Genomic DNA, 27,524 nt, shown 5'->3' on the forward strand with positions numbered 1-27,524 from the left:
AGACAGCGGAGTCGAAGACGAAGACATCTCTACGATGAAACACACGAGGCGCGCCGAGTTCTCGAGGCAAACAAATTTGCAGAAAAAACAGAACTGAGGCTACGGGTGCCATGCATCCTATTTATAACATCCGGTGACGTTGCCCCCGACGGAGGCCTTCGAGATACATCGACCCGATGTCATCGACGCAGGACGCCCTCTGCCGAAAAAGTTTCCGAAGTGCACAGCTGTGAACATTACATGTCAAAGATGTGGAATATGTTGGAGGACACAATCCATTCGAAGTGGAATTTGGATAAGAGATGCAAGGTACAACAGAACTGAAGAAGAGCAAGTTCATTGCTTTATTAAGAGAAAATTAACGACATGAGGTGGAAGAGAATATGAATGAAGGGGGCAAGACGTTTTATTGATTTATTAACGTATGCTTACACTCTTCCGTGATAACAACTCAAATTTAGAAAATAACCAATATCTACCTGTGATGGAAAGAGAGAGGGGTCAATCGCATGATCAGATTGCCTTCCAGCAGCTACACATTCCATCAATAATTGTTTCAAGGTGTCTTTCATCTCATTGGCTAAGCTGTTAAGCCAAACCTATCCAAGAAAGAAAATGCAAAACTCATATTATTCATTCAATTATTTTACTGGCAAGGCAGTGAGCATATTTAACAAAAGAATTGATAAAGCATCAGAGGAAGATGTAAATAAAAAAACAATATAATTGGTAAGGTAGCAGCCTCTGTGGGAAGAAAGCAAATACTCATGAATCCTTTCACAAAGAGAAACCAGCTGAAAATAAACGCTTCACGCAGATAACACAAAGTGAGAATACAAAATACAATTTCTGAATTTTGATACATTAACATGTTTAAAATCACAAAATATATAAAGGCTGCCATTTATCCATCCAGCCATCAATGTTTCCACGTGCATGGATAAAGCATGAAATCAAAATAAAAACAACAAAAACACTCAATGGGTCTCCCTCTCTTCTACGTCTGATGGATGCAAGCATAGCAACGATAGAAATACACGTTTTTGACACCATCTTTAACTATTTCACCACTAGCTAGAGTCAGTAACAACTGAAATACACCTAACTAGTTAAACAACATAGTGCATGTCTACACATTTAAATGTGTTCATCTCTTGTGCTTTTTACAAGGGTTACATTCATATCAAATGATGAACGGTTTTGCTACTGTAAACAAACTAACCCTGAGTTTAAATGACATTGTGAAGATGTATTTTCGTTTATTCTACTGAGGAATTTGAAACCGAAATGAGTATATCCTGGGGTGAGGCATCAGTTTAAACAATGGCTGAAATGGCAACGATGTATCAAAGAGAATAATAAGACCACAGAAAGCTGTAAAACTTCCTAAAAAAAGTACCTTAATTTATGACTGAAAACACGGTGTCCTGATGATGTATTTGAGATATTCTGATTAAATGATATTGAAGTCTTACCTCGACGTCATTGGATACAAGAATCTTATTCTTTAAAGTGACAACTTCTCCCTCAAGAGATTTCATGGCAATTATGTGTTTGAAGTCCTGGTCAAACGTCACGCTGTGAACGCCTGTGAAAGTAAAATGGTGGCATTATTTGCAGGCAGCATTTCCAAAGATCTTTTCATATTTTATGATTTTGGGCCACAATGTGTAAATGAATAGCTACTTAAAACAATAACTTTGTACATTTTGTGCTATCATACAACAGTGATTTGTCTGTAACGGAGACTGAAGCAAAGGTGTGTGTTATAAATATGCCAGCACTAGGCAATGGACCCCAGAACACCTTTGGTAATTGTCACTTTTGCAGCTTCTCAACTTCAATAGAAGCGGACTTTGTATTTGTTGGGTCCTAATGACGTCAAAATACACACAATCACCACCCTGTCTAGATGCTTTTCTGTAGGAGGAACATGCCTGTGACACTATGGAGACTATTAGGGGGAGAGGAATAACGAGTTACATACATAAAAATAAAGTAAACGTAAATACTGGGTCATTTGTGATATGTGAGACAGCACTTCAAGTGCCGGTCAAGTGGCACAGCGAGTAGAGCGCTCGCTTTGACATCGACATCAGTGCCGAGCCTGCCAACGCCAATCATCCTTCCGAGGTCGATAAATGAGCACCACACACCGTGGGTAATAATAAGCAGCACTCAGATACCTGAGGGTTCGTAGCGTTATATAAATGCGAAATTATTATTATTTTTTACTTGCTCTCTCTTTCAGTTAGTAAGAGACTAAATACTTTAAAACTAGGTAACTTGTTTAGGGAAAACTTTCCATTTAGCAGCCGTTCCAAAATGACTACAAACAACAGGTAAGAAAAGCAAGTGGAGCACTAATAAACGTGCACCCATTTCCAAAATTCAAAAGGAAAGGACAGTTACCTGCGACAGGAAAAAGTTCTCTTTTTGCATTTTTCCTCCATTGACGTCAATGGGGCCTTGTTATTTGCTTAGGACCGTAGCCGATTGTGGGGTTGACTGAGGCCATTTTAGCCCCACTCACCTGCTCTACTCATTTTGTTTGGGGTGCACTTCATGCACGTCAGGATAGACTTTCAGGCAAACCAGCACTGTAGTTATTGGGAAGGAAAGAGGGTCTTCCCCACCCCCCCCCCCCAGGCAATATCTAATGAGAACCAGATGCTACAGAGCACATCCAGCGAGTAGGGGGTGTACACAAAGGAGGGTGCACAATCACGGTAGTGCATGCATTAGAGGCTACATAGTAGATGCAAGTGTGAATACCATCTTAGTTAATGGCTGCCATTTTGGAACGCAGGCCCAAGTGCTGCGAAAAGCACTAAATGGGCTAGCATTAGATCCCCTTCCACCCCAACCAGGTTTTCAGAGATTCATAAACCCATCATTGTCTTAGAAGTTACAGGTCTGCGTGCCCTAGGAAGAATGTGCTCTGCAAGGTCATGAGAAGGGAACAGAGCGCGTGTCTTGGCAGTTACCATCCCACAGAACAGATAGCCCACAACCCCCACACGAGAAATACAGCTTTACAATGCTTTTATCTTAAGAACCCTGCATACCCCAGTACTATCCAAACCCAGACCACCAATCATAAAACTGTTACACCCCTCGATCGATCACTAATATCAGAAAGCAAGGCTATCTTGCCTTCAAAATTGGGTCACGTGATTTGTGCAGCGAGGTGCAGGGTAGTTTCAAATTATAGCCGAAAACTAAGGTGGAAGGCCTTGGAAGTTGCTGACTTGCCTGGGAGTGAATGAAATATGTGAGTTAACGTGACCTCGGCTCTCCCCTCCGGGCTCATCTCTGTGCCTGCCAGGTGCACTGTTACAACGATAAAATAACATTGTTTTTCTAAGTAGCTAATTAATTGTTAGGCCAATCTAATAGCGGATGACAATCCCAGCAGCACCCACGTGGACAAAGATGGACAGATGAAGATGGACCAATGTCCTGGCATCCCCTATGGAGCAGGCCCTACATGTATAGGACTCCGCTAATTAGTATTGTAGAATTATGTGTGAAATTATGTCATCAGTGATGTCATTTGTGCTTATAACGAGCCGCACATGCCGACGGAGCTCAGAACGTTCGGCAGCAGCAGAGTTCTTTGCTGTTGCACTACTATGTAGAAATAAATACTTGTTATCTTTGCAAGCAGTGCCGTGGGCCTTTTTCCCTAGCAGGCTGTATTTCTTCTGGTGTGAGCGTATAGGGGTGTGCCTTCACAGTGCAGGGAGGATCTTTATTTTTCCTTTTATACAATGCAGCACAAACCACCTTAAGAGGAGTGCTGTAGGGAGACTTTGTTCTCCGTTTTCTTTTCTGTAACATTTTAGTTAATTGTGGGATGCGCACAGAACAGGGTGGTGGCAGTGAACAGATTTTATTTTTGACTGTGGTAAGGCATTTTTATGTAACATATACGGAAAATGGTTGCGGCATTTTTATGTAACATATACGGAAAATGGTTGCCCCTCGTGGTCTAGGCCCTTTTCTTTGTTCCATCCCGCTTCTTGCCCGCCTTTTTTTGCCTTTTCGGGTAATAAATTAACATAAATGGGCATGCACGTTTGCGAGAGTCCTTGAAAGGACTCCTGGTCAGAGCTTTGTGTGCATGCACTTGTTGGCACCGTTGATTCTGTCTCATCTTAAGCCACATGCCAAAACAGAGCGTATTTACTTTTTGGGCATATTGTGGAAATGCTGGTTGATCATGATTGTACTGTTTATAGCCGTTTGGATGTTGCAGATTCCTGCCACTGGAGGGCTGAGGAGGTCTTCCCCAGCCTGCATTTGGAATACAAATAAGAGGGTCCGGAGCCATAAAGAGAGTTGCCCACATGACCAAAGCATGAGAAGCCAAATGATTGCCAGATGGCGGCTGCCAGCATTGGCTGAATCCAACCACAGTGTTGCAAACCTCTGCCTTCAACTCATCTGTGGACACATGAATCGGGTGCCTCCCTCCCTTGAACCAGTGGGGCCAACGAGCTTGAAGCCCTACTCTATATCCCGCCTCTCAGAAGTGGAGGAGATGGGGCTGGTGGCTGCGGGGGATTCGCCGCATGATTACTGGCTGTGGTGTGCAGACTCTCCCACCAGTTAGGACTCTGCTGTTTCCTGTGGGATCCTGCAGTGGCTGCCCGGCCCGAGCAAGGCGGAGGCCCAGAATGGGTGGACCGCCCGAGCGCCGTCTTGGCCACGCTCATGTGTGCACATTCGGCAGTGGAAGCTGATCTTACTATAATCCAGAGCTGTGGCGGTGAGTGTTAGGCATAATACTGTGCAGTGCCCTTAGGGACCACTACACACAATTAAGACTACAGGTGGCAATACAAGTTTTACCTTTGGTACGAGCCTGTACTACTATGTTAAAGTGGTAGCAGTAGCGGAGTAGCCAGGCTTATCTCAAGAATATATGAGCAGTAGCACAGATCACACAAAGGGACCACAATTACTGTGACTCAAGCAAACACTGACTCAAGGTTTCAGGTAGAAAAATATAAGTACATTTATTTTTAAACCATTTGTTATAAACGGAACACTTCTATTAAATTCAAAACCACACGTAAAATACACTACAACTAACCAATTCACTTTGTACCGTATAAATCAAGGTAAGTACCCTGTGTTTAAACGGACCGGTGTTATGAAACAAGACACGTTACCGTGAATACGATTGCGATCACTTTTTGACAGTTCGGTCTACTAAATAAATGTTTATCTGCGGCAAGAAATGCTACCGGGGCAAAAACACACTTAGCACCTGAGATACCCAGAGGGAGTTCGGGGCAAAAATCATAGGCAATATATTAGTTAGGCAGACAGAATCGAAAGAACACTCATAGACAGGAATTCAAGAGTCAAAGGGCTGGAGCCAGAGTCAAGTTACACCGGGTGCCTGTTGTCGAGGATCACACAGTCGGACAGTTCACGATTTAACGTAGCCAAGAGTACTTTGTTATTGTCAATGTTGGGAAGCAAAAGTTATAAGAAGGAGGGAAAAGTAAGGACAAGCCTTGAGGTAGAGAAATAGGGATTCACTCAAATTCCTCAAGCAGGACACAGTACCTTTCTCAAAGGATGAAGCTGGTGCCACGGCAGTTGTTCCTGGTAGTTTCCTGCAGACCCACGATTCCTGGAGCTTCGGCACGAAGAAGGACGATGAGGGGGTCTGCACCACACAGGGATGAGGCCGGCAGCAGCGACGATGAATAAAAGGTGCGCTCCTTAAAAACAGGAGAGGCTCTTCAGGTGGCTATCCGGACCACTACAGCAGTGTGCAGCGATTTCGACCATGAAGGGATTCCTCTGACTGAAGACGAGCTGGTTATCCCCACCAGGCTCAAGGGAAGAAGACTCTGGACTGGATCTTCTTAGTCGTTGAAGGGTAGATAGCTCAGGACTGCAGCAGGGCTTCACCGGTACGGGATAGTTGCAGCAGTAGACCTCTCCTCCGCTTCTCTTCGGTTCCTTGTAGTTCCAGTGGTGACTCTCTGACTTCCAGCTCAAGAGACCTGCCTTTTATGTGAAAATCCCCCATTCCCACAGCCTGGCTGTCAATCACACAGCAGAGGGGTTGTCCAGCCCGGACAACCACCTCAGCCAATCATGAAAAAGTGTGACTTGGGTTTCCTAGGATACCCTGTGCAGGGGGTGACTTCACCCTTCCCTCACATTCAGCCCACCTAGACACCCATGCGCCTAGAGGAGGGCTTCTTGGCAGAAGCCCGCCAAAAGACAGTGAACAAAGGAGGCAAACCTGATTTGCCGCGCAAAGTAAAACACAAGAAGGACTTTAACAAAAAGAAATGGCGAATAAACCACACCGGAGCCAAAAGAAAAAGTATTTGGTCAAGCGGCTTTAAGTTCGAGGCTAATACCATAAGTCTACAATACTACCACGTTTATATAAGATAACCGCGGTACAAAAGTTTAGGGTAGATACCACTGCCACCAGCCAATTCTAAATGTTAAAAGAGCAAAAACAATGCTCTAGAAGGTACAGATAAAAAGGGCTAAGAGTTAACCCTTCCAGTTCTCCATGTAAAATGGGGTGTACTGGATCTGTGGTTAATTTGACTAAGTAAAGTTAATGGCAACTTTACTCTTTTCTGGGGGACAGTAGTCATCCTCAGAAATGGAGTCGATGGGAAGTCTGAACGACATCCGTGTGTCACTGCACTGAAGTTGCTGTGGGTTAATAGTCAAAAAGTCGAATTACATATTTTCGAAAGTCATAATCTCGAAAACAAAAAGTGGAAAAAAAAAAATTGAATATATATTTTTCTATGGTTGTTCGAATTGGGGGGGTTCCCCTCAACCCCCCTTTTTTGTACTTTTTTTTATTTTACCCCTTTTTTCACCTACGCAACTCAAAAAAACATATAAATAAAAAGATAAAACATTCACATTTTTTTTTCCACATTTTGTTTTCGGCATTGTTGTTATTCGACTTTTTGATTGCACACCGGTGCTGTGTAACACACAAAAGAAGCGGACCACTGGAGTGGTGCACTCCAGAGCCCACAATCATAAGAACAGGTGAAAGACACATAGCAAAACATGGATAAGAGTGGGGGAAAAGCTCACACTAGGTGGGAGGCTAGGTGGAACACAGAGAGAGGAAGTTCCAGCGGCGGCAGTTGTTCCTGGCAGTGGATGCAAGTCGTGGATTCGACCAGGGGAAGAGAAGATCTCGTCGAGGCGAGATAGTAGTCTTGTAGTCGTTGCACTGCCCAGGGAAGAGACCAGCCGCGGAGTTCGTCGGTAAAAGGTGCGTTCCTTTTATTCGCAGTCAAAGTGGTGAAGCTTGGCTATCCGGTCGCTGGGGTACTTGGCACGGGCGAGTCGACCAAGAGACGTCTTTTGAAGGCGAAAGGAGCGAACTGGTTGATCCCACCAGCTCAGAGGGAGAAGCCTTCCAGCAGAAGATCTCCTCTTGTCGTCAGGAAAGTGGTGAGGTCGTTGCAGCAGGGCTCCACCGGTGGTGTCGTCGTTGAAGATGGCTCAGCTTCTTCCCTCTTCGGATTCTTAGGTCCTGTGGTGACTTCTGAAGTTCCAGTCCCAAAAGCAATCAGAATAGAGTGCGACTTGGGTTGCTAAGGCAACGTAGTCCAGGGTGCCAATTCCCCTCGCCACACATCCTGTGGAACCCAGAGAGTGGCACCATTTGGAGGGCTTCTGTGGAGAAGCCCGCCAAAAAGTGGAACAAAGGGCTCGACCTTGGTCAGAGTTACAGAGACGGACACGAACGCCATTTTAGAAAAGAGTTCTGGCAAAAAAGACCCAACCGTGAATTTAATATTAAATAAATAAACCGGCGGTATCTTTTAACATTGCACTAAAAAGTGGTACGTTTAAAATCAATGGGAAAATCCCATAGGAAATATTCCACTGGAATATTTTGCGTGGTAAACACGGCAACCAGCCAGAAACTCGACAAGGGGGGACTGGACAGTGCCCCCTTGAAAACAGACCCAGGGCTAATATAATTAACCCCTTCCAGTACTTCCACAATATGATGGTGTGTACTGGTTCTGTTCACAATTGAGGACTAGTAAAGTCAATGGTGACTTTACATGCCCTGGGAGACAGTAGTCAGTCCCAGGGTATGGAGTCTATGTTTGGGGGTTACTATGACACCCCTGTGTTACTGCACTGAGGGTGCTGTGTAACACGCACAAAAAACAGATGATACCCTATGGAGTAAAATACCCCATAGCCCAGAATCACACAAATAGTCAGAGACATACCTCAAATCATGCCTAAGAGTGGGAGTAAAAGAGTGTCACTCTTAGCAGGAGAAAAAAACAAACCCCAAAAATCCAGCAAAGCTGCTGGGGGACTCACTAGGTTTGGGAAATTAGCCTTATAAGAGAATTCTCCCTAACACCGGGAACTGAATAGCCCATACCACAACCTGGGACGCAGAGGAGCCTGGGACGCAGAGGAGCCTTGCGCTGGGTTGGCTGTCTGCTAAGCGTCATTCCTGACCCCCCTGGGGTCACAAGCACAAGAGGGATAGTTGTGCCTGCCTCCCGTATTGCAGGGGGCTCACACAGGGGGACGCTTAACAGTGCTGTACTGTACTGCTTGTAACAGGATACCTACCATCGGTGAGTGGGCCGCCCTGAATTGTGCTCCCCGGGCGTGGAGGCTGGCTCTCGGTCCATCATAACTAAAGGTGCTGGTGGAGGGAAAAAGGCGGGCACCATGGACAATTTCGTAAAGGTTGTCCCCCCGGTGGGAGGAGGAATCAGAGACCCGGGCTGTGGCGTCCCCGGAGCGACCAGCGGCTGCAGTCACTATGACGAAAGCGTTCGCAGCAGTGAATGAAAAATTAGACAATATAACACTGAATGTCAACTCTATCCAGACACAGTTGGCCAAAGAGGTTTTGCGAATTAACGAGGTGTAGGAAAGGATCGGAACAACAGAGGATGTGGTGCAGGGGCCCCAGTCCGTAGTGCAGGCACTAACCAAGGATATGAAGTTGGTAAAAGCCAAGTGTGATGATCTCGAATCACGCTCCTGGAGGAACAATGTGCGAATAATTGGGGTCCTCGAGAATGCCCTCATGGGAAATATCGAACAAGCGGTGGAACATCTACTCAAAAACTTACTAGGGGGCCTCAACTTGTGCCCTTCTTTGCAGTGAAAAAGCACACAGGGCACTGGCCCCAAAGCCAAAGCCGGGAGACTTTCCCAGGCCTATTTATTGCTAAAATCCTCAGATACTGTGACAGAGATTTATTGTTAAAATTGTCGAGACAAGAAGGAGCTGAACCCGCAAATCATACAACTTTTTCCAGACTTTTCTGTTCTAGTCCAGCAGGAGCGCTGCTAGTTCTTGGGGGCCCAGAAGCAGTTGCGGGAGAGCAATATATCATATGCGATGCTACTCCCGCCCTGCCTTTGTTTTCAGCATTAGTGCAAACTATACTTCTTCACGGTCCCAGAGTAAGCAGTTAAATTTATTGAGGCCAGGATCCCAACTTGTTGCGTTAAGGAGACATCTCCTGAAGACTTGATGGGGGCATGAATACACCAGCTTTAATGTATATCAAAGTGTGTACTATTTGTACTTGTAGATAGCATAATTTGCAGTAGTGCAACAATGGTACTTGAGGTAACCTGCTATGGATGTTAAATTATGTGCCTGGACGGTAACATTATGCCCTCATTGCAATGGCTTGATCTTTGTTTGATTTTGGCGGCCGGCCGTGGTTATGAGCCGGTCCAGTGTTGGGTTTGGGCATGGTGGGAGGGTACGGTTTACACTGCTGGGTGAGGGAGTCAGTGAGGGTGGATGAGGCAGGGATGGAAGGTTGTAGGGCAGTTCAAAACCAATCTTGGCAGACGGGGAAGTGTATTGGTAAGGCTTAGTACATTTAAAACTGGCAGGCTCTCCCCGGGAGACGGGGCTTTTTATGGGAAGGAAAGTATTCTATGGAGGGACAATGTTGATTAGCTTGATGAGTTGGAATGTCTGGGGGGTGGGGAACTTCACTAAAACCAGAAATGGTTTGTCATACGCGAATAGGCACAAGATCAAAGCACTGTTCCTACAGGAAATGCATGTCACTGGTGCAGTATGCAGCAATTTGATGCTGGTGTGTGGGAAGAATAGATACTATACGACTTATCTTACCCAAGCTAGAGGGGTACTGATTCTCATTCATAAATCCCTTCAGTTCGAGGAGAGGGGCTCGCGCGTAGACCCGGATAGGCGCTATGTAATAGTACATTGCATCTTAGAACGCATGGAGGCCCTCTTGGTTAACACCAATGGTCCCAATATAGACTCCCCAGAATGTTATGCTGATGTAGCGGGATCATATCCTCTTATCCGAGTGTGCCTATAATCTGTGGGGGCAACTTGAAACTTATACTAGATCAGACTGTGGATGGACTGGTACAGTGCCTAGGGCACCCTCTAGGGCAGCACGTTGTCTGCTGGTTCCGATGGAACACCATGGAGATTGGGGATGTTTGGCGGCTCCTACACCCGCATAGTCGAGAATACACTTTTTACTCACCATTGCACAATATGGCGTCCCGCATTGAGGTCTTCTTGTTAGCCCAGTCATTAATCGGGAGGGTGAGATCATCAGATATTCTCCCACGCACGCTGTCGGACCACTCGCCGGTAGTGGTGCGGCTGAAGATAGGGCGTGAGGGGACTGTTAGAGGTGGTATGTGGTGGTTTAAACCTGAAGTGCTGCGAGATATAGTGTTTAAAACTGAGTTAAAAATGATATTGAGAATTATTTCCTGAACAACCCCCCACAGGACACATCACGGGTTGTAAAATGGCAGGCGTTCAAGATATACGTTAGAGGCATGGCAATGTCCAGAGAATTTGGGGTACTTAAGGCAACTATGCAGGACTTACAAGTGTGTGAGGGCAAACTTAAGGGGTGGGAGCGGTAACACGCCACCAACCCCTCCCCGGGAAAAATTGCTCGAATACGTTCCCCTCTGGAGCAGTATGGCGAACATGCGCAGAGAGAGACTAGATATTTTTCCCAACCAGTAGCAGCCAGGAAGTACGGTGAAGGGGAGAGACCGGGGAAAACGTTAGCACGTGTGGTACGTTGGGAGAGGGGGCCGACACGCATTGACTGTATCCTGGATAAACAGGGGGTCTGTAAGTGGACAGATAGACTTCCAACGTAGACTTCCTGCAGGAGCAGATGCTAAGTGATCCAGACCCCCAAATCTGGTTTCCTCAGCAGTTATCTAGAATACAGCTACAGAACTAACCAGGACGGGGGGATAGGGGAAGTGGATAAAACAAACTGTCAGGTGTCCTTCAACAGCCTTCGACTCAGAGTCCTCTTTGTCTCTCTTGTTGATGCACCTGTAATTTAAATAGCTTTGTTATACACATCTAACTTATACCATATTATTTAACTCTAATTCCCAGACTTACCGGACTACCTCCACCCATAGCTAGGATGTTCCATTGGTTTGGATTTGACAGTTTTTCTGCTCACTTACTGTTGAGCTATGAAGTTAGTTTGTTATCAGAATTCACTTTCTGATATTTCTTCTCTCTGTAACAGGCCGCTCAATTATAGAGTCTCTGTTTACTGGTAAAGAGTTCAGAATTGTGAGTTTTTAATAGTTTGTGACTTAAAAGATGCTTCTTCCCTTTTTCTCTCATATTTATCTTCTATCTTTTTAGAAGTCGCTTCAAATTGTTTAATATAAGAAAACAAATATTTTTAGGAACTTGAAAACATAACTTGTATCATATTGTGAAGTTCCCTTCTGTAAGAAGCTACTGTAGTTCAACTTTCAGATCTGTTTTAATGTCTATCACGGAGTCACCACCGCGCTTCGTGAAATGACTAGGATTTAAACACACAAATAAATCCGCCAGCACTGCTTCTTTACAGACTGCCGTAGCGCGCTATGAAATGGACATGGAACAACAGCTGAATGTCACTAGTGAGACCGGGGCTCAAACACGGTTGCTGTCTCCCTGTTGACACGCGGCACGACTTCAGGTGGTTTACTCTGAATGAGTGAAGCTAATACGTTTGCGCGCACAACGGTAAAGACTCTTTGATACGCTTTCTTTTCGGAATACTTCATAAAATACATATTACATTTACACGCGCACTGAGTTTTAGAGCCGTGAGGATCACGCGCCTGCCTCAGACTGCTTCATGAAACATGCGCAATCTTAAATAAAAACCCAATACTGAGCGGTCTTTAGACAAAGAAAATACAACTATTTACATTTGATGCAATGCGCACAAGGTTTCTCTTCAGCCGGTTGAATACACGCGCAAAGCTTTTGAATGCGAAGTGAATGCGCTCTAAGGCTAAATCAGCTGCTCTGGTAACACCCTCATGACGCAGCTGAAAAAAATGTTAAAGACTTCATTTCTTTTTACACAGAAAATGTAACTCTTTCTTAGATAGTTTACTTTGTTACTATAACGCTGATCTTCAAATAACTGTTCATTTCATTACTGCACTTCAAATATATTTTCAACAATAGCTTCCTTAGCTGGCCCTTATCTTAGATATACTCCTAAGCATACACACAGGTCACACAGGGTAACTGTAGTCTTCTCCAGTCTACAAGTTCTTGGGAGCTCACTTTAGTTACGTCCTCTCAGGTCTCTGGCTTGAATGAAAGGTAGTTGAAATCCATTTCCAAGGTTCCAAACTACCTCACAGGACTCCCAGCCAATCACTGCGGTTCAGCTGCCACCCCATTTTGAATTGGGACAGAATCAGATGTCTGCTATGATTGTTATGGTAAACTCACTTTACCAATCTAATATCACTCCTATTTCTGACAACATACCAGGTTATCCTAGAGGTGTTTTGGGGCTTTTACAGGTCATTGTATAAGACTGGTCTGCGGCATGGGGAGCAGGCTTTGGGTGATCTCTTGGGGGGTATTCCGATGTCACAACTCTCTGCTACGGGTAGAGCCCAGATCAATGTACCATTTACGGTGGAAGAGATCATGGCTGTCATGAGGGACCTCCCCCCCAGAACAAGGCCCCTGGCCCAGATGGATTGACTGCGGAGCTGTACAGGGAATTCAATGCATTGCTTGCACCTCGCCGGTTAGAAGTTTTGGAGGTATTCCTGTAGAATGCCCTTCTCCCCGAATCCCTACGCGAAGCCACAATAACTGTGTTGCTCAAACCCAATAAACCCAGCAATGAGTGTGGGTACTATAGGCCCCTATCGCTCATGAAAGTCGACACAAAGATACCTGCAAAAAGGATTGCAAACTGTTTGCGGCCGCTTATGCCACATCTTGTTCATTCAGACCAGGCTGGGTTTGTCCCGGGTAGGTCCATAGCCCTCAACATCTGACTATTTAATGAATGGCCAGACTCTCCCCCGAAGCTGTGGCAGCGGAAATAAGACTCGACGTATAGAAAGTGTTCGATATGGTGTTGTGGGAATACCTCTTTGCTGTGCTGAAGGCGATGGGCCTGGGCCCAAACATGACCAACTACATCCAACTGATGTAGTCGAAACCTGCTGCCAGGGTGTTAGTTAAGGCTCAAATGCCTGAACAATTCGTGCTAGGAAGGGGTACCTGAAAGGGTTGCCCCATGTTCCCGTTACTATTCACCCTGGCCATTGAACTAATGGCAGATTTGGTGAGAGAGCGGCATGGCGGGGGGAAATCAGACTAAAGGGTGCCCCAGAGATAGATCATCTCTCTCCATCTCTATGCAGACTGTGTTGTTGTACGTTAGATATCCACAAGTCAACTTAGATCCAATTATGCAAGATATCACAAAATTGGGGGAATACTCAGGGTTTGTCGTCAACTATGCAAAATCAGAAGTCTTCCCACTGATGGCAGTTACTGGTGAGCTGCATGTGGAGTACCCTCTGAAATGGACACCTGACAGGTTCAAGTACCTTGGGGTTATGGTGTCCAGAAATAAGAATACACTTAGGGATAACTACACTGAGGATAAAAAGAGTAATTGGGTATCTTTGTGGCAGGGAGATTGGCTCTCGTTAAAATGATTCTGCTACCTAAACCTCTGTATGTGTTCCCTTATGTACCCCTATGGCCTGGGAAATCTTGTTTTACAAGGATACATGGGATCCTTGCCAGATTCTTGTGGCACTCTGGTGCTGTTAGACAGAAATGGTCAGAAATTAGGATGCCATACGACAGAGGCGGCTTTGCAGAACCATATTTAGAAATATGCTGGCTTGCGGCCCAGGCACAGCTTGCCACACTCTGGTATGTAGAGGGGACAGGACCACTGCATGTTAAGCTGGAGGGGTTGGAGGCTGGCACATCAGACATGAGGACTTTGTTGCTGGACACGTCATATAGAGACAACTGTTTGATCCAGTCTTTAGTATACTGATGGCGTGGCACAAGATCTGGCGGAGATTGAAGCTGATGCAGCCGTATTATAAGTGGCTGCCGCTGTGGAGCTTCCCGGGCCTTGAAACACTTGTGTATAGGCGCGTTATAAATGCCATATCCTATCACATCAGATAAATCGTTGAGGTTACACTGGGAACGGATGGGGTACAGGGCACACGTTCCCTGAGGGTGCCTACATCACATCTCTGACCAGGAAACAGGTGGGAAGGAGCACCAGGCTTGAATTGATCCCAACCAATAGGCTGAGAGCGGCGGTAGCGGCAAGGTGGGAAACATATCCAGAAGAACCTCCAGAAAACAATCTCGCTTACATTGTCAACTCTGGGGGAGGGCATAGGTTGGTGGCTACTGTATATAAAATGATAATGGGTAAAAAGAACAAGTTACTTACCAATTGGTAACGTTCTTTCGATTGGATGTTCCTCCAACGTATTCCTCATCTTTGATGTATTCCATCCAGCTTGAGCTGCTTCGGAAAAAGATTTCGACAGAGGGCGCCATGCGTCGATGTCGTTGAGTCGATGGTCCCTCGAAGGCCTCAGTCGAGGGTGACGTCATCTGGTGTATAAGTAGCACTCGCGGCACCCGTTGGCCTCAGTTCTGTTTTTCCCCCTTTCATTATCGATTTACCACTGTGCAGACTGTGCCAGTAGACCGGTATTTTGCCTTGCGAGAGTTGGAGTGGCAACAGCCTGGGAAAAATCTACAGAGGGGTAGGTTGGGAGGGCGATGAGGAATACGTTGGAGGAACATCCAATCGAAAGAACGTTACCAGATGGTAAGTAACTTGTTCTTCGAGTGGATTGTGTCCTCCAACGTATTCCTCATCTTTGATAGACTCCCAAATCAGTAAGGATAATTCTTATGGAGGAGGGATTCGATTTTTTTTTTTTCTCATTATCTTCAGATATAGGACTGCTCTACCAAAATTAGCTCCTTAGATTGGGAAGCATCTAGGTTGTAGAATTTTGAAAAAGTATGCAGCGATGACCAAGTCGCTGCTTTACAAATGGACCTTATAGGAACACCTCTTTGCAGGGCTGTAGACAAAGCAATGCCCCTGGTGGAATGAGCCCTTAGACCTTCTGGTGGGTCTTTTCCCACCAGTCTGTAGCATTACGAAATGAGGGTTTAACCTTCAAAACAACTCTGTCCTTATGGAACACAGTATAGGGTGGCCCAGAAGACAGTGCCTGCAATTCGCTCACTCTTCTTGCAGATGTTAAAGCAACTAGGAAAGCAGTTTTCCATGTTAGTAATCTTAATGGGCATGTGTGCAAAGGCTCAAAAGGAGCACACATTAAGAATTTTAGGACCAAATTGAGATCCCAAATCGGTACTTGAAATGGGTGAGGAGGAAAACACATTAGTGAGTACTTTTAAGAATTGTACTATCAAAGGAATTTTGAAGTAGGAGCATTCTTCCGACGAGCGCTTGAAGATGGAAAGCGCAGCAAGATAACCTTTAATAGTTCCAACATTCAGACCGCTATGTGCTAGGGTCAGAAGAAAAGATAGTACTTCCGGAATAGAACATAGAAAAGGATCGACATTCTTTTCTCTGCATCAGTTGCAAAACTTTTTCCAATGGCAACGGTATAGAGACTTTGTTGCTGGTCTTCTTGCTGAAAGCAACACCTCCATAACGTCATCTGGAAGGATCCAATCCCTGTATCTCAGACTTTCGGATACCAAGCATGAAGGTTGAGCGTTTTGACCTCTGGATGGAAAACCTGACCCTCCATTTGAGAGAGGAGGTTCTCTCTCTGAGGAAGACGTACTGGAGGACAGATGGACATGTCTAGAAGGTCCGGGTACCACGTTCTCCTGGCCCAATCCGGGGCAATTAGGATCATGTGAGGGAACGCATACAATAGTGGGAAATTCCACACCACCACAAACGCGTCCCCCAGGGCTCCTCTCGGGGGAAATTCCCTTGAGCAATTCCTTTCGCACTTTCGGTTGATACTGGTCGCAAATAGGTCTACCTGAGGGGTTCCCCAAAGGGCAAAGTTCTCTAGAATGACTTCCTGAGCCAGTTCCCATTCGTGGGACACTGTGCTCTGCCTGCTCAAAGCATCTGCCGTCATATTATCTTCCCCGGCTAGGTGAACTGCCGTTAAAGAGATTCCTTCTTGAATTGCCCAATACCAGAGTTGCATTGCCTCTCTGCACAGAGGTAGTGACCCTACACCTCCTCTTTTGTTTAGATAATGCATGGCCATTGTGTTGTCCGTCATTATGAGGACATAATTCCCTCTGACAGATGGCAGGAAAGCCTTCAGCGCTAGTCTGATTGCTCTCAGCTCCAGAAGGTTGATGTGTAGTTTGGACTCTGAGGGAGACCAATGACCACTGATTGTCAGATCGTTGGCATGAGCTCCCCACCCCTTAAGTGAGGCGTCCGTCACTACTGTAATCTCCGGCCATGGCTGCCAAAAGGGTTCTCCTTTCAGAATATTCTCTGAACAAGTCCCCCATAGAAGATCCTGACGAACCTTGTTCGGAATCTGGAGAAGATCCGTCATTCGACCTGAGAACTGGGACCATTGAGTCTTTAGAGCCCATTGAAGGTATCCCATTCTCAGGCGTGCCTCTGGCACCAGAAAGATGCAGGATGCCATGAGGTCGAGCAACCTTAAGAAGTTGAAAGCCTGAAGATTTTGGGCATTTTGGAAACCATCTGAAGAATGTCTTGAGCCCTCGACCTGGGAGGCGAGCTCTTTCCCAGGGATGTGTCTAACACAGCTCCTATATATTGGAGCCTTTGAGAAGGTGTTATTTGTGACTTCTTGAAATTGAGGGAGAAGCCCAGACTGTGGAGGAAATGGCAGGTGACTTTCTGGTGATGCAGTGCCTGTTTGGCAGATCGTGCTCTGATCAACCAATCGTCCAGATAGGGGTAGACATGAATCCCCCTCTCCTGAGAGTGTGCTGCCACTACTACCATCAATTTGGTGAAGACCCTCGGGGCGCAGGTCAATCCGAATGGAAGGACTCGAAACTGATAATGTGAGTCGCCAATCACGAACCTCAGGTATTTTCTGTGCTTGAGATGAATCGGCACATGAAAATAAGCATCCTGGAGGTCCAATGACACCAACCAATCCTGAAGCTGAAGGATCTGAGAAAGAGTGACCATCTTGAACTTGTCCTTCCTGAGGAACTTGTTCAAGTTTCTTAAGTCCAGGATGGGTCTCAGTCCTCTGTCCTTTTGGGGATCAAAAAATATGGGGAATACCATCCCATGTTCCTCTCCGCTGCAGGTACCAGTTGTATAGCACCTTTCTCCAGCAGGGTTAGAACTTCCTGCTGTAGGATCGGGTCCGAAAACTTCAAAGGGTGTCTCCCTGGTGGATTGCTTTGAGGTTGCATTAGAAAAGGAAGGCAGTAACCTTGGGCTATTATTTCTAGAGCCCAAACATCTGAAGTAATGGCTCGCCATTCTTGCAGATGCTATGACAGCCTGCTTCCTACAGGTGTTTTGTGATGCAAATCCTCAAAGTGGTTTTGTGGCGGTTGCTGCAGCCGCTGATGGCAAAGAGGCTGTAGCTGGAGCTGGCTTTGCACGTTTTGCTCGTCCGCCGCAAGTGGCCTTTCTTTGGCCCCTTTGACTGGCCATTCCTCTCGTTCTTCCATATGAGGAGTACTAACGATAGGATCATCCCCTCCAAGATTGATTTGTCGCACGAAAGGGCTGAGGTTGCCTCATAGCAGCTCCCAACGACTTGGCAGCTGCCTTTGAGGTCTGCAACCTCTCAAAGCTCTCGTCAGCCTTGCTGCCAAAAAGGTGAGACCCGTCAAAGGACATGTTCAGAAGACGGTTCTGTACGTCTGGTGCAAAACCCGACTTCCGTAACCATGCAAATCTACGCATTACTGTGCTAGTGGCCATGGACCTGCTCACACTATCAACAGTATCCAAACCAGATTCAAGGGATTCCTGCATAGCTTCCTTTCCATCTCTAACAATGGCTAGGAATCCTTCCCTTTCTTCGCATTCTGGTATATGCTCCGCTGCCATTGCAATGCACTCCCAAAGAGTGTACAAAAACTTTGCAAGGCACAAGTGGAGTTGGCTGATTTTAATGCCATGCTCCCAGCTGAAAATACCTTCCGTGCCCAGCCATCCACACGCTTATCGTCCTGTGGAGGGATAGACGGGTACGCAAGTTTGTTAGAAGCTGTTGCTGCCTGTATGACCAAACTTTTGGCAGTGGGATGTTTAGACAGATATCCGGGGTCGCTACTGGCAGGGCGGTATTTTGAAGTAAGGGATTTATTCACTGGAGGAATAGAATCCAGCGTCTCCCAATTTTTGCCCACCCTATTTTGTAAGGCCACATAGAAAAGTAGAATTGGGTCTTCAGTAGGACCATGGTCCAGTATGTCTGTAAGATCATCTTGGACAAATTGGGCTGTAGGCCTGGCCCAGCCCAAATAATCTACTACCTTAGTCATTAACTGACGGTATGATGGATTGGCATGTTCACCTGGCTCTGGTCTACCAAATTCATTTTCTGGGGACGTATCAATACCACTTGCATTGTGCAATGATTCAACCAAATCCTTCATCCTGCTTTCCTCTGAAATCAGGCATTCAGGAACATTTGGAGTACCAGATTCAAGCCCAAAAGGTACATTTTCCTCATCAGACCTTTCTTGTTCCTCGAAAATTGAGGTCAGGGATTTGAAAAACTCCTTCCTAGGCAGAGGCTTGAAAACCTTCTCTGGAGGAGGTAGAGGAGGAGTGCTAATGGGTCCTGAATACAACCCAGGTGTTTTAGCCTTTTCTTTCTCTCTTCCTAGCTGATCTTGTCGAGATGGAAGTTTCGGCGTCAAGGGCTTTGGCTTCGGCGTCGACAAAGGCGTCGATAATGTCTACGTAGTACCTGACTTCGACGGCATCAGCTTTGAGGGCGTCGAGGCACTCTTCGAAGACTTGCCCTTCGAGATGTTCGGTCTCGACGGCGTCGGTGACCTTGAGCGGTCGACTCGACTGGAGCAATCTTTTTTGCTCAACGTCCTAGAAGGTTCTCTATCCTTCCTGCTTCGATCACCCGGGCTCGAGGGCGCGCAAGTGTTGGAGTGACAACGCTCTCGCCCGGCTTCCGAGGAAGGCGTGGACCGAGGCTTCGCTTTCTCGAATACCTCCATCATTTTTACTCTAAATGCTTCCCATTCTTCGGATGATGAATGTTTTGTGGGACATTTCATTCTTTTTGGGGATTCGTCCGAAGACGAAGTAGAGGGGGATCTGTTGAGTCGTTTCTTCGATTTTTTCGTCCAAGACGACGAGCGATGGGAATCGCTTCGGGACCTGGGCCGATGCCTTTCGCGTCGAGGAGATTTCTCCTCACGGGAATTCCACTCGACGCTAGAAGCTTTTCGGTCGGACTTACAACCTACCTGGAGTTTTCCCCTCTCTCGCAAGGCTTTCCCAGTCATAGCTTGACACTTCATACAGGCGTTCATGTCGTGGCCTTCTCCAATGCACCATAAGCACTGTCGGTGCAGATCTGTAATCGACATTTTTGAGCCGCAAGATTTGAATTTTTTGAAACCCGATTTCGGGGTCGTGGTCGGCATCGATGACGAAGACATATTTCGTTATTTATTCTTTCTTCACAGAACTCGAGGCACGCCGAATCTCCGAAGCAACGTACACTGCGGAAAAACGGAACTGAGGCCAACGGGCGCCGCACGTGCTACTTATACACCCGATGACATCACCCTCGACGGAGGCCTTCGAGGGACCATCGACTCGACGACATCGACGCACGGCGCCCTCTGCCGAAAAATATTTCCGAAGCAGATGAAGCTGGATGGAATACATCAAAGATGAGGAATACGTTGGAGGACACAATCCACTCGAATGAACTCTTAAGCCCGGGAGAGCGGTGCAAATGGGCAGCAGATATGGGCAAAGAAGTCTCGGATGCACAGTGGAAATTGATGTGTTTGCATACCAGAAAGGTGTCATTAAATGCTAGATTTAAAGTAATACAATTTAAGATCCTCAATACATTTTATCTCACGCCGTACAAATTTAATAAAGTGAACCCACAACTGAATACTGCATGCCCAAGGTGTCAATTGGAAGATGAAGATCAGATCACTTACACATGTTATATAGTTGTACCAGTCTGAGTGCCTTCTGGGGGGGGGGGGGCGCGATGGCGGGGACCTTGGCTGAGATTACTGGAATGCCTATTGTATGCTCGCCCATGGGGCTGCTGTTCGGCTTGTGGCCAGATATTTCACTGATGTGACCGAGATCATTTGTTCGTATGGGATGTATGATGGCTAAACGATGTATTCCCTGGAAATTGAAAGATGCATTCCCCCGCCCACTGCTTAAGAGTGGTTTACAGCCCTGACGTGGGCCGAAGTGAGGAACTCTTTGTTGGCACATTTCCGAGCACCTCCCGACCTAAGGACATTTGGGCTGTGTTTCGTGCCCACCTGGCAAATCTACCACAGGTGTGAATCCTGGGTTTGAAACTTGCACCCTTCTGGCTGGACACTGCACTGGTCCGGCTAGCCAAATTGTTGACATCTAACAAAAGAATACTAAAGACTGATAATATTTGTAAGAATCTTGTTATGTGGTTGAAAAGCTGATTGTGCTTAGCCTGTTTGAAAGTACTGTATACCCTGAATGGCAAGTTTAAATAAAGTTTAAAAACAAAAAAAAAGATATCTAGTCCTTAAGCGCTTTGGATTAAGGCGCTATATAAATAACACATCATTATCATTATCCTTCCAGCAATACAAACAGAGCGCTTCTGCCTAATTGAGGGAGACAAACTTCGCTACTACCAGCTTCGACACTGGGTGATGCATCCAGCTAACAAATCACAACCCACTCAGAGGACTCACACTTGGTCTCTGCACTATACACTATTATCGCTGAGGGCTCAACGAGGGGGACATGGGAGAGAACTCTGGGTCGGCCAATACAGCTGGAGGAGTGGGAATTCCTGTGGGGCAACATCCCCAAGCTAACCCGGTCGATCCAACAGAGAGGCGCGGTATAGGATGCTCCTCCAATGGCACTACACCCCGGAGAGGCTTCAAACGATGTACCCAACGGTATCAGCAGTTTGCTGGAGGGTTTACAAGGCACAGGGAGACTGGGCTCACATTTGGTGGTCGTGCCCGGCCATACAACCCTTGCGGGTGCGAATGTCCAAAGACATGCTGAACATGGACCTGTCTTTGGGGATGGGAACTTGCATGCTGGGTCTTTGGAAAAGGGAAACAGTGCCACAGGGGAGGGCACAGTTCAAGACCTTCATGGTTCTAGTGTTGGCGGCGTTGCTGGTGATGGCTAGGAAATGGAAATGTAGGGAGGCACCCACACATGACAGGTGGCTGGCTATGTTTTGGCACATCCTAGCAATGGAGTGGGTAACATAGTATTCAGGGGATTACTCGAAATTTCAGGAGGATTGGGGAATGGTACGGACATAGCTCCTGGAGGACTATCGCTTTCAGATGTGCCCACAGAACTTAAGGATTCTGGACATTGTCTGATATGCCAGTCGAGGACATGGATCCAAGGGAAAGTTTTGATGGCAGAGTGTACGGGGAGGGGCAGCTCGGGGGGCGGGGGGGAGATGCTGGGCAGGAGTGGGTGGGGTTGTTACGTTTCATTCATTGGTGCCTCTTACTTCTATTACAAATGCTAATAAACAAATGCTAATAAACATCTCTTCATGTATCTATTTATTTTCTGATGTCCGTACTTCACCACAATAAGTGAAGCAAAATAAAACGGAAAAAAAAATCATCTATTAAACCATACATCAAAATTGGCATTTTGCTTCAGTACCCAGGTGGTGAGTAGGAGACTGCATCAAAAACCTATTCCCTATCATGGAATGGGCTACTTGAGTCTCTGAATGTAATGTTGTTTGTGTAGCGCCTTTATCCCACTGGTATGACTGGTATGCCTCAAAGCGCTGTAGGTGAACGCCCTCGGGGGACCGAAGTCCAGGGTATGGGAAATGTATCAGAGGTTTAGAATGCTCATGTGGCCAAAAGGAAGTTGGGGGGTATGGCCAATCCCCGGTTAGCTACCCATGTCTAACAGGCATTTGAATGGTTGCTGTGAGATAATCAGGAGTGTGTGTGAGGGCAGGAGACTTGTTATGTGACCAGCTACACCGAATTTGTCCTGGGACTTAGCTGAATTCTGATGGCAGAGGTGTTGTGCGTTGTGTCTTAAGAGTTGTGTATGGTAGCAGAGGTGTGTGGGTGTGTGCTTGTGCCTGCGGCTAGAATCCAACATGGAGAGGGATACGTACCCTTGAGCCCAGATGGTTTCTTGTTTTCATTAATGTGGTGAGGAAATGTGTCCTGGGGTCTGCTGGGGTTTATTCTCTAACTTGCTCTGTAGAGATGCTGAGGAGAAAAATACTGGCACAGCCTAGATGACATGTGGGTAAACCCGAAGTGAAGCAGGAGGTTGTCAGGTTTCAAGTGGGAAGAGCCAGGTCTTGAGGGCCTTCCGGAAAGGAAAGGTGGTCATCTAAGCGACGGATGCTAAGTGGAATAGAGTTCCAGTGTGTGGGAGCTTGGACAGAGAAGGATCCCCCTATTCTAGTGAATTTAAAGGGAGGGATCACAAGGAGTAGTACGTAGCCTGATCACAGATTTCTATTGGGTAAGTAGCAGGTAAGTTTGTGTTGAAGCAATTCAGGGTCTGTCTTAAAGAAGGCAGGGTGGGTGATGCACATGGCTTTGAAGGTGGCCCGTTGGCTGATAGGTAGCGAATGGAGCACCAGGAGTAGCGGTATTGTGCTCTCTGGGGGTGAGGGGAAGGAGGAGCCTAGCTGCAGAGTTTTGGACACATTGGAGCTTTCAGAGTTGATAAGGAGGGGCACCCAGGTAAAGGGAATTGGCATAGTGTAGACAGGATGAAACCACGATTGCTGTGACTCTGAGGGTAGGAGAGATGAGGAAAGATGAGTCTGAGGATGTAGAGCTGTCGATGGCATGAACTAGGTATAGCGTTCATGTGGTAAGAGTGTGCAAATTTGCTATATGATTTGGATCCCTCTACAAAAAAGCTTACACCGGCAAGAAAGTGGGATATGTACTTAAAATGACAGCAATTCTCCTTAATGACCAATTGTGTGGCATTACAAAAGTTAAAATTCTGCTCAACATGAGCTAAAGTTAACAGACATTAAATAAAAAAGACAACTGAGTTGCATGTCATAATCCAACCAGGGAGTAGATAAAATAACAGATTGATGAACACTGGTGACATAGGTAGTCTAATGGGTGCAAAGGGAGACACCCAGGCACAGCCACTGAAATTTTTTTAAGAACAACATCTTTTGAAACGGTGCAGTTCCAGGTAGCATACAGATCCCAACTAACTAGGTAGGAAGTAGAGTTTATGTTAATTAATTGTAAAAATGTCAAAAAGGTTAAATATACCCATCTTTGAGTTGTCAATCGTGCAATGTAGGTGAATTAAATTCACTTTTAGGCTGTTTAAATGGCTGTGGATAGAAAGACCTGGACTGGTTGTGAAAGATTCCAGCTTTATGAGCGTACCATTACATGCATCTTGGCTATGTGTTTATTCATGTAAATAAATGTGGAAAGAAACTAGTTACATAGCAAAAAATAAATGTGCATGAATAAAGATGAAATGAACAAAAAATAAACATGGATAAATCAGCCAGAAATCAGAGCAAAAAGAAGAGAGAAAGTAAAATGCGGCTGCAGAGTGAAGTTAAGGTGTGTGTCCAGTGGAGCAGTTGTTGCATTGGTGAGCGAATACGGCGTTACATCAAGAAGTACAAAGTTATGTAGTGGGCGCGGAGTGCCGTAAGTGGAGCCCGGCTGTAGAGTGCAGTTAAGCCAGTTCAGGCAGCGTAAGGAGCAGGACAAGTAGTGGCCCTAAGGTTTACCCGAACGTTGCTATCCAAGAGCAAAGGTAAGCCCAAGGCATAGAAATTTAAGACTTATACTACAGTTTGAATTGGTTTTATGTTAATTGTCTCCTCAGGATCATCTCCAAAAGGTTCAACTTATGTTGTGCTACAAGTATGCCACCAAGCTCACAGACACTGGCGGATACGATGTCTGATGAAAATCTTTCCAATAACATGTGATTTAAAGATCATTCCCGGAACACTATACTCTTAGGAAAAATCACTCCAGTTTGTGATGTACCATTGAAGGGACCCATCTCAGCTGTTGGGGATGAAGGGATACTATCTTTTCCTGCATTAAATAAACGTTTAAACAGCTACAGTTCCTACAGTTTTGTCATAGGTTAGAAAATGAGGGTAACAAGGAGTCGATAGTCAAAATGTATACCTCCTGTCTGCGACCACAGACCTATTTGTAAACTCAACAGCCCAATGCTATGATTTGAAAGAAAACACAAAAAAATGGGAAAGGTCGAACAGGGTGGGTGACAAGGTGCCCCCTTCGCAAGCATTTATCCTGGGGGGGTCTCAATACTAAGCTAAATTATTCACTGGATGGGGGGCAATCCACGAATACCTCGAACTTGCCGATCCACGGGACTCTGCAGTCCTTGTGAGATTATACAATGCCCTCCACAGGGAATTCAAATCAATAGCACAGATGTAGCAAGTCATCTGTAAGGCTCTACAAAATCAATCGTGCTCCTCGACCCTTCAACAAAAAGGTTTTATAAATTGTGCCAGCCCCCACAAGAGATTTCCAACTTCGAGGAACATCCGTTGCTATTGCCTCCACATGGCACTTATCCAATGACATTATAGGGAGCCGATAGGGAGCCGATCTTCCTCACTTGGAACCTATTGTTATTTCTACCCAGTCAGTAATAGATGACATGGTTCCGTCTTCTTCTATTGATAAGGATGGAGACAGCATTTTATTGGATTCCTCATGTATTTGAAGGATTTCTGCAAAACGCCCAAGGAAGAATCCTAAAAAATGCCAAGAAAAAATGAAAACAGCCAGGGCAAAGAAAAGGCTGCATTCAAAAAGGTTTTTCCAAGGGCTACATCCAGATAACACAGAAATAATGATTATTCCAAGCGAGGAAGAATCTGTGGGGACGAGAACTATAGGCCTGAAAAGAAATACAAGGAAAAAAGGCATGAATAAGGAAAAGAAAGGGAGGAGCATCATCAATGACGAGCATACTGCCCTTTCTTACATGACAAGCCAACATTCGATCTACTTGTGGCAGCAAATCTGGAAACTATGAGCGTTTCTTGGGAGTGTGAGGGGAGCAACTTGGTTCTAGAGAAGGAAGAGGAAGAGACCACAATGAACAGTATCATCACAATTTGCGACATTGATGAATTGGCAGTCCAAGAAAATCTGCATTTTTAATCGAAGGACATAGTGGGGATCAAATGGCGACCGGAAGTCTTAAAAGGTCCAATGAATCCAAAGGAGAAATTACCTTACCGTAATGTTCTTTCTATGGATTCTTCTCTAGCAGATTCCTCATCGCTGTTCGTAAAACCTTTAGCCAGGGTGCGTAGTGGACCTGAACTCTACCTTCGATCGCCAATTCGTCTCGTCTGGCTCCTGATCGTCGGCTCCGGACGTGACGTCAGGCGTTGTATATATACCACATTACAACACCCCACAAGCCTGTTCCTGTACATTTTTCACCTTGCGATTGATCGCTGCAGAAGAAAAACCACAGGAGGAGGCTAACCAGCCATTAAAACATTAACAAGAGTGCAACCCAACAGGGTGACCCCACAACGTTTGACGGAAAAAAAGTAACTTTCTTTTTTTAACAGAAACGGTCATCCCAAAGCCATCACAAGATGCCTTCTCGCTCGGAGCGAAGCAACAACCCACAGAACTTTGAGCGGGGAAGGATGGGGGTAAGAGGGGTGGGGTCGATGAGGAATTTGCGGGAGAAGAACACATAGAAAGAACATTACGGTAAGGTAATTTCTCCTTCAATGGATTGCTTTTCTCCCGCAGATTCCTCATCATGATAAGACTCCCCAAGCAGGGAGGATAACGGAGGAGGGCAGAAAGATTTAAACCAGTAGATTCTGCAGAACCGCCCTATCGAACCTAGCATCAGCTCCCCATTCAACGTCCAAGGCATAGTGCTTGGTAAAAGTAAGTAAGGATGACCAAGTGGCCGCCCAGCAAATATCCCTAACAGGAACACCTCTCTTGAGGGCCGTAGAGGCTGAGACCCCTCTGGTCGAGTGAGCCCTGATGCCTGCTGGAAGTTCCTTGCCTGCCGATTGGTGACACTCGGATATGCCCAGGATGATACACCGCGACCGAGTCTGCTTAGTGACAGCAAGGGCTTTTCTAGACAAGGAATGGGCTACAAACAACTGGTCTGATTTCCTAAACTCAGACGTACAAGCAACATAGAAACGTAATGCCCTCTTGGGGTCGAGGCTTTAGAAACGCTCCTCCCCCTTTCAGGGATGCGGAGGAGGGTAAAAGACAGGTAAATAAATTGACTAGGACAGGTGAAATTCTGAACCCACCTTAGGAAGAAATCCTGGCCTGACTTTAAGAGAGACCTTCTCAGGAAAGAACTTCAGGAAATGGAGGTTTGCAGCCCAAGGCTTGAAGTTCGCTAACGTGATTGCAACCAAAAAGGCTGTTTTAAGGGACAACAGCCACAAATAACATGACTGCATAGGCTCAAATGGAGCCCCCTTCAAAAAGATCAAAACCAGATTAAGATCCCAATCTGGGACAACAAAGGGGGTTGGCGGAAACTTGTTGAGAAGGTCCTTCAGGAGTTGGATCATGGCCAGAATGGTGAAAAAGGAACCTTGGTCTGGGGATCTCTTAAACACAGACAAGGCGGCCATATACTCTTTCACTGTGGCAACCTGAAGGCCTGAAGAGGCCAGTGACAGAAGGAACTCCATCACTGTGATGGTGGGGCAAGAGATGGGGTCAGTCTCGAGTTCCCTGCACCACGCCTCAAATCTTCTCTACCTGCACACATACAGAGATATAGTAGTAGGTTGAGGAAGTTCGGAGTTGGGTGGAGCACCCAATCTTCTGACTGGGTGAGGCGATCGACGCCGAGGGAACCGGTCAGGCAGACAGATGGTCACATCCAGGAGATGGGTGTACCATGTTC

General features: G+C 46.1%; 1 protein-coding gene across 3 annotated transcripts in view; it reads right to left on the minus strand.

Moving 5' to 3' along the window:
- Nucleotides 1-27,524, minus strand: part of DYNC2H1 (dynein cytoplasmic 2 heavy chain 1) — a 3,314,293-nt gene that overhangs the window by 2,194,335 nt on the left and 1,092,434 nt on the right. For all 3 annotated transcript variants that reach the window (XM_069639013.1, XM_069639012.1, XM_069639011.1), the window contains exons 29-30: nucleotides 1,476-1,588; nucleotides 480-599 (exon numbers count right to left, since the gene is read on the minus strand). In XM_069639013.1, the coding sequence (XP_069495114.1) occupies nucleotides 480-599; nucleotides 1,476-1,588 (233 nt within the window). The remainder of the gene's footprint in view (nucleotides 1-479; nucleotides 600-1,475; nucleotides 1,589-27,524) is intronic.

The sequence above is a fragment of the Ambystoma mexicanum genome, chromosome 7q, assembly GCF_040938575.1.
Source record: "Ambystoma mexicanum isolate Mex_15411 chromosome 7q, UKY_AmexF1_1, whole genome shotgun sequence".
NCBI lineage: Eukaryota > Metazoa > Chordata > Amphibia > Caudata > Ambystomatidae > Ambystoma > Ambystoma mexicanum.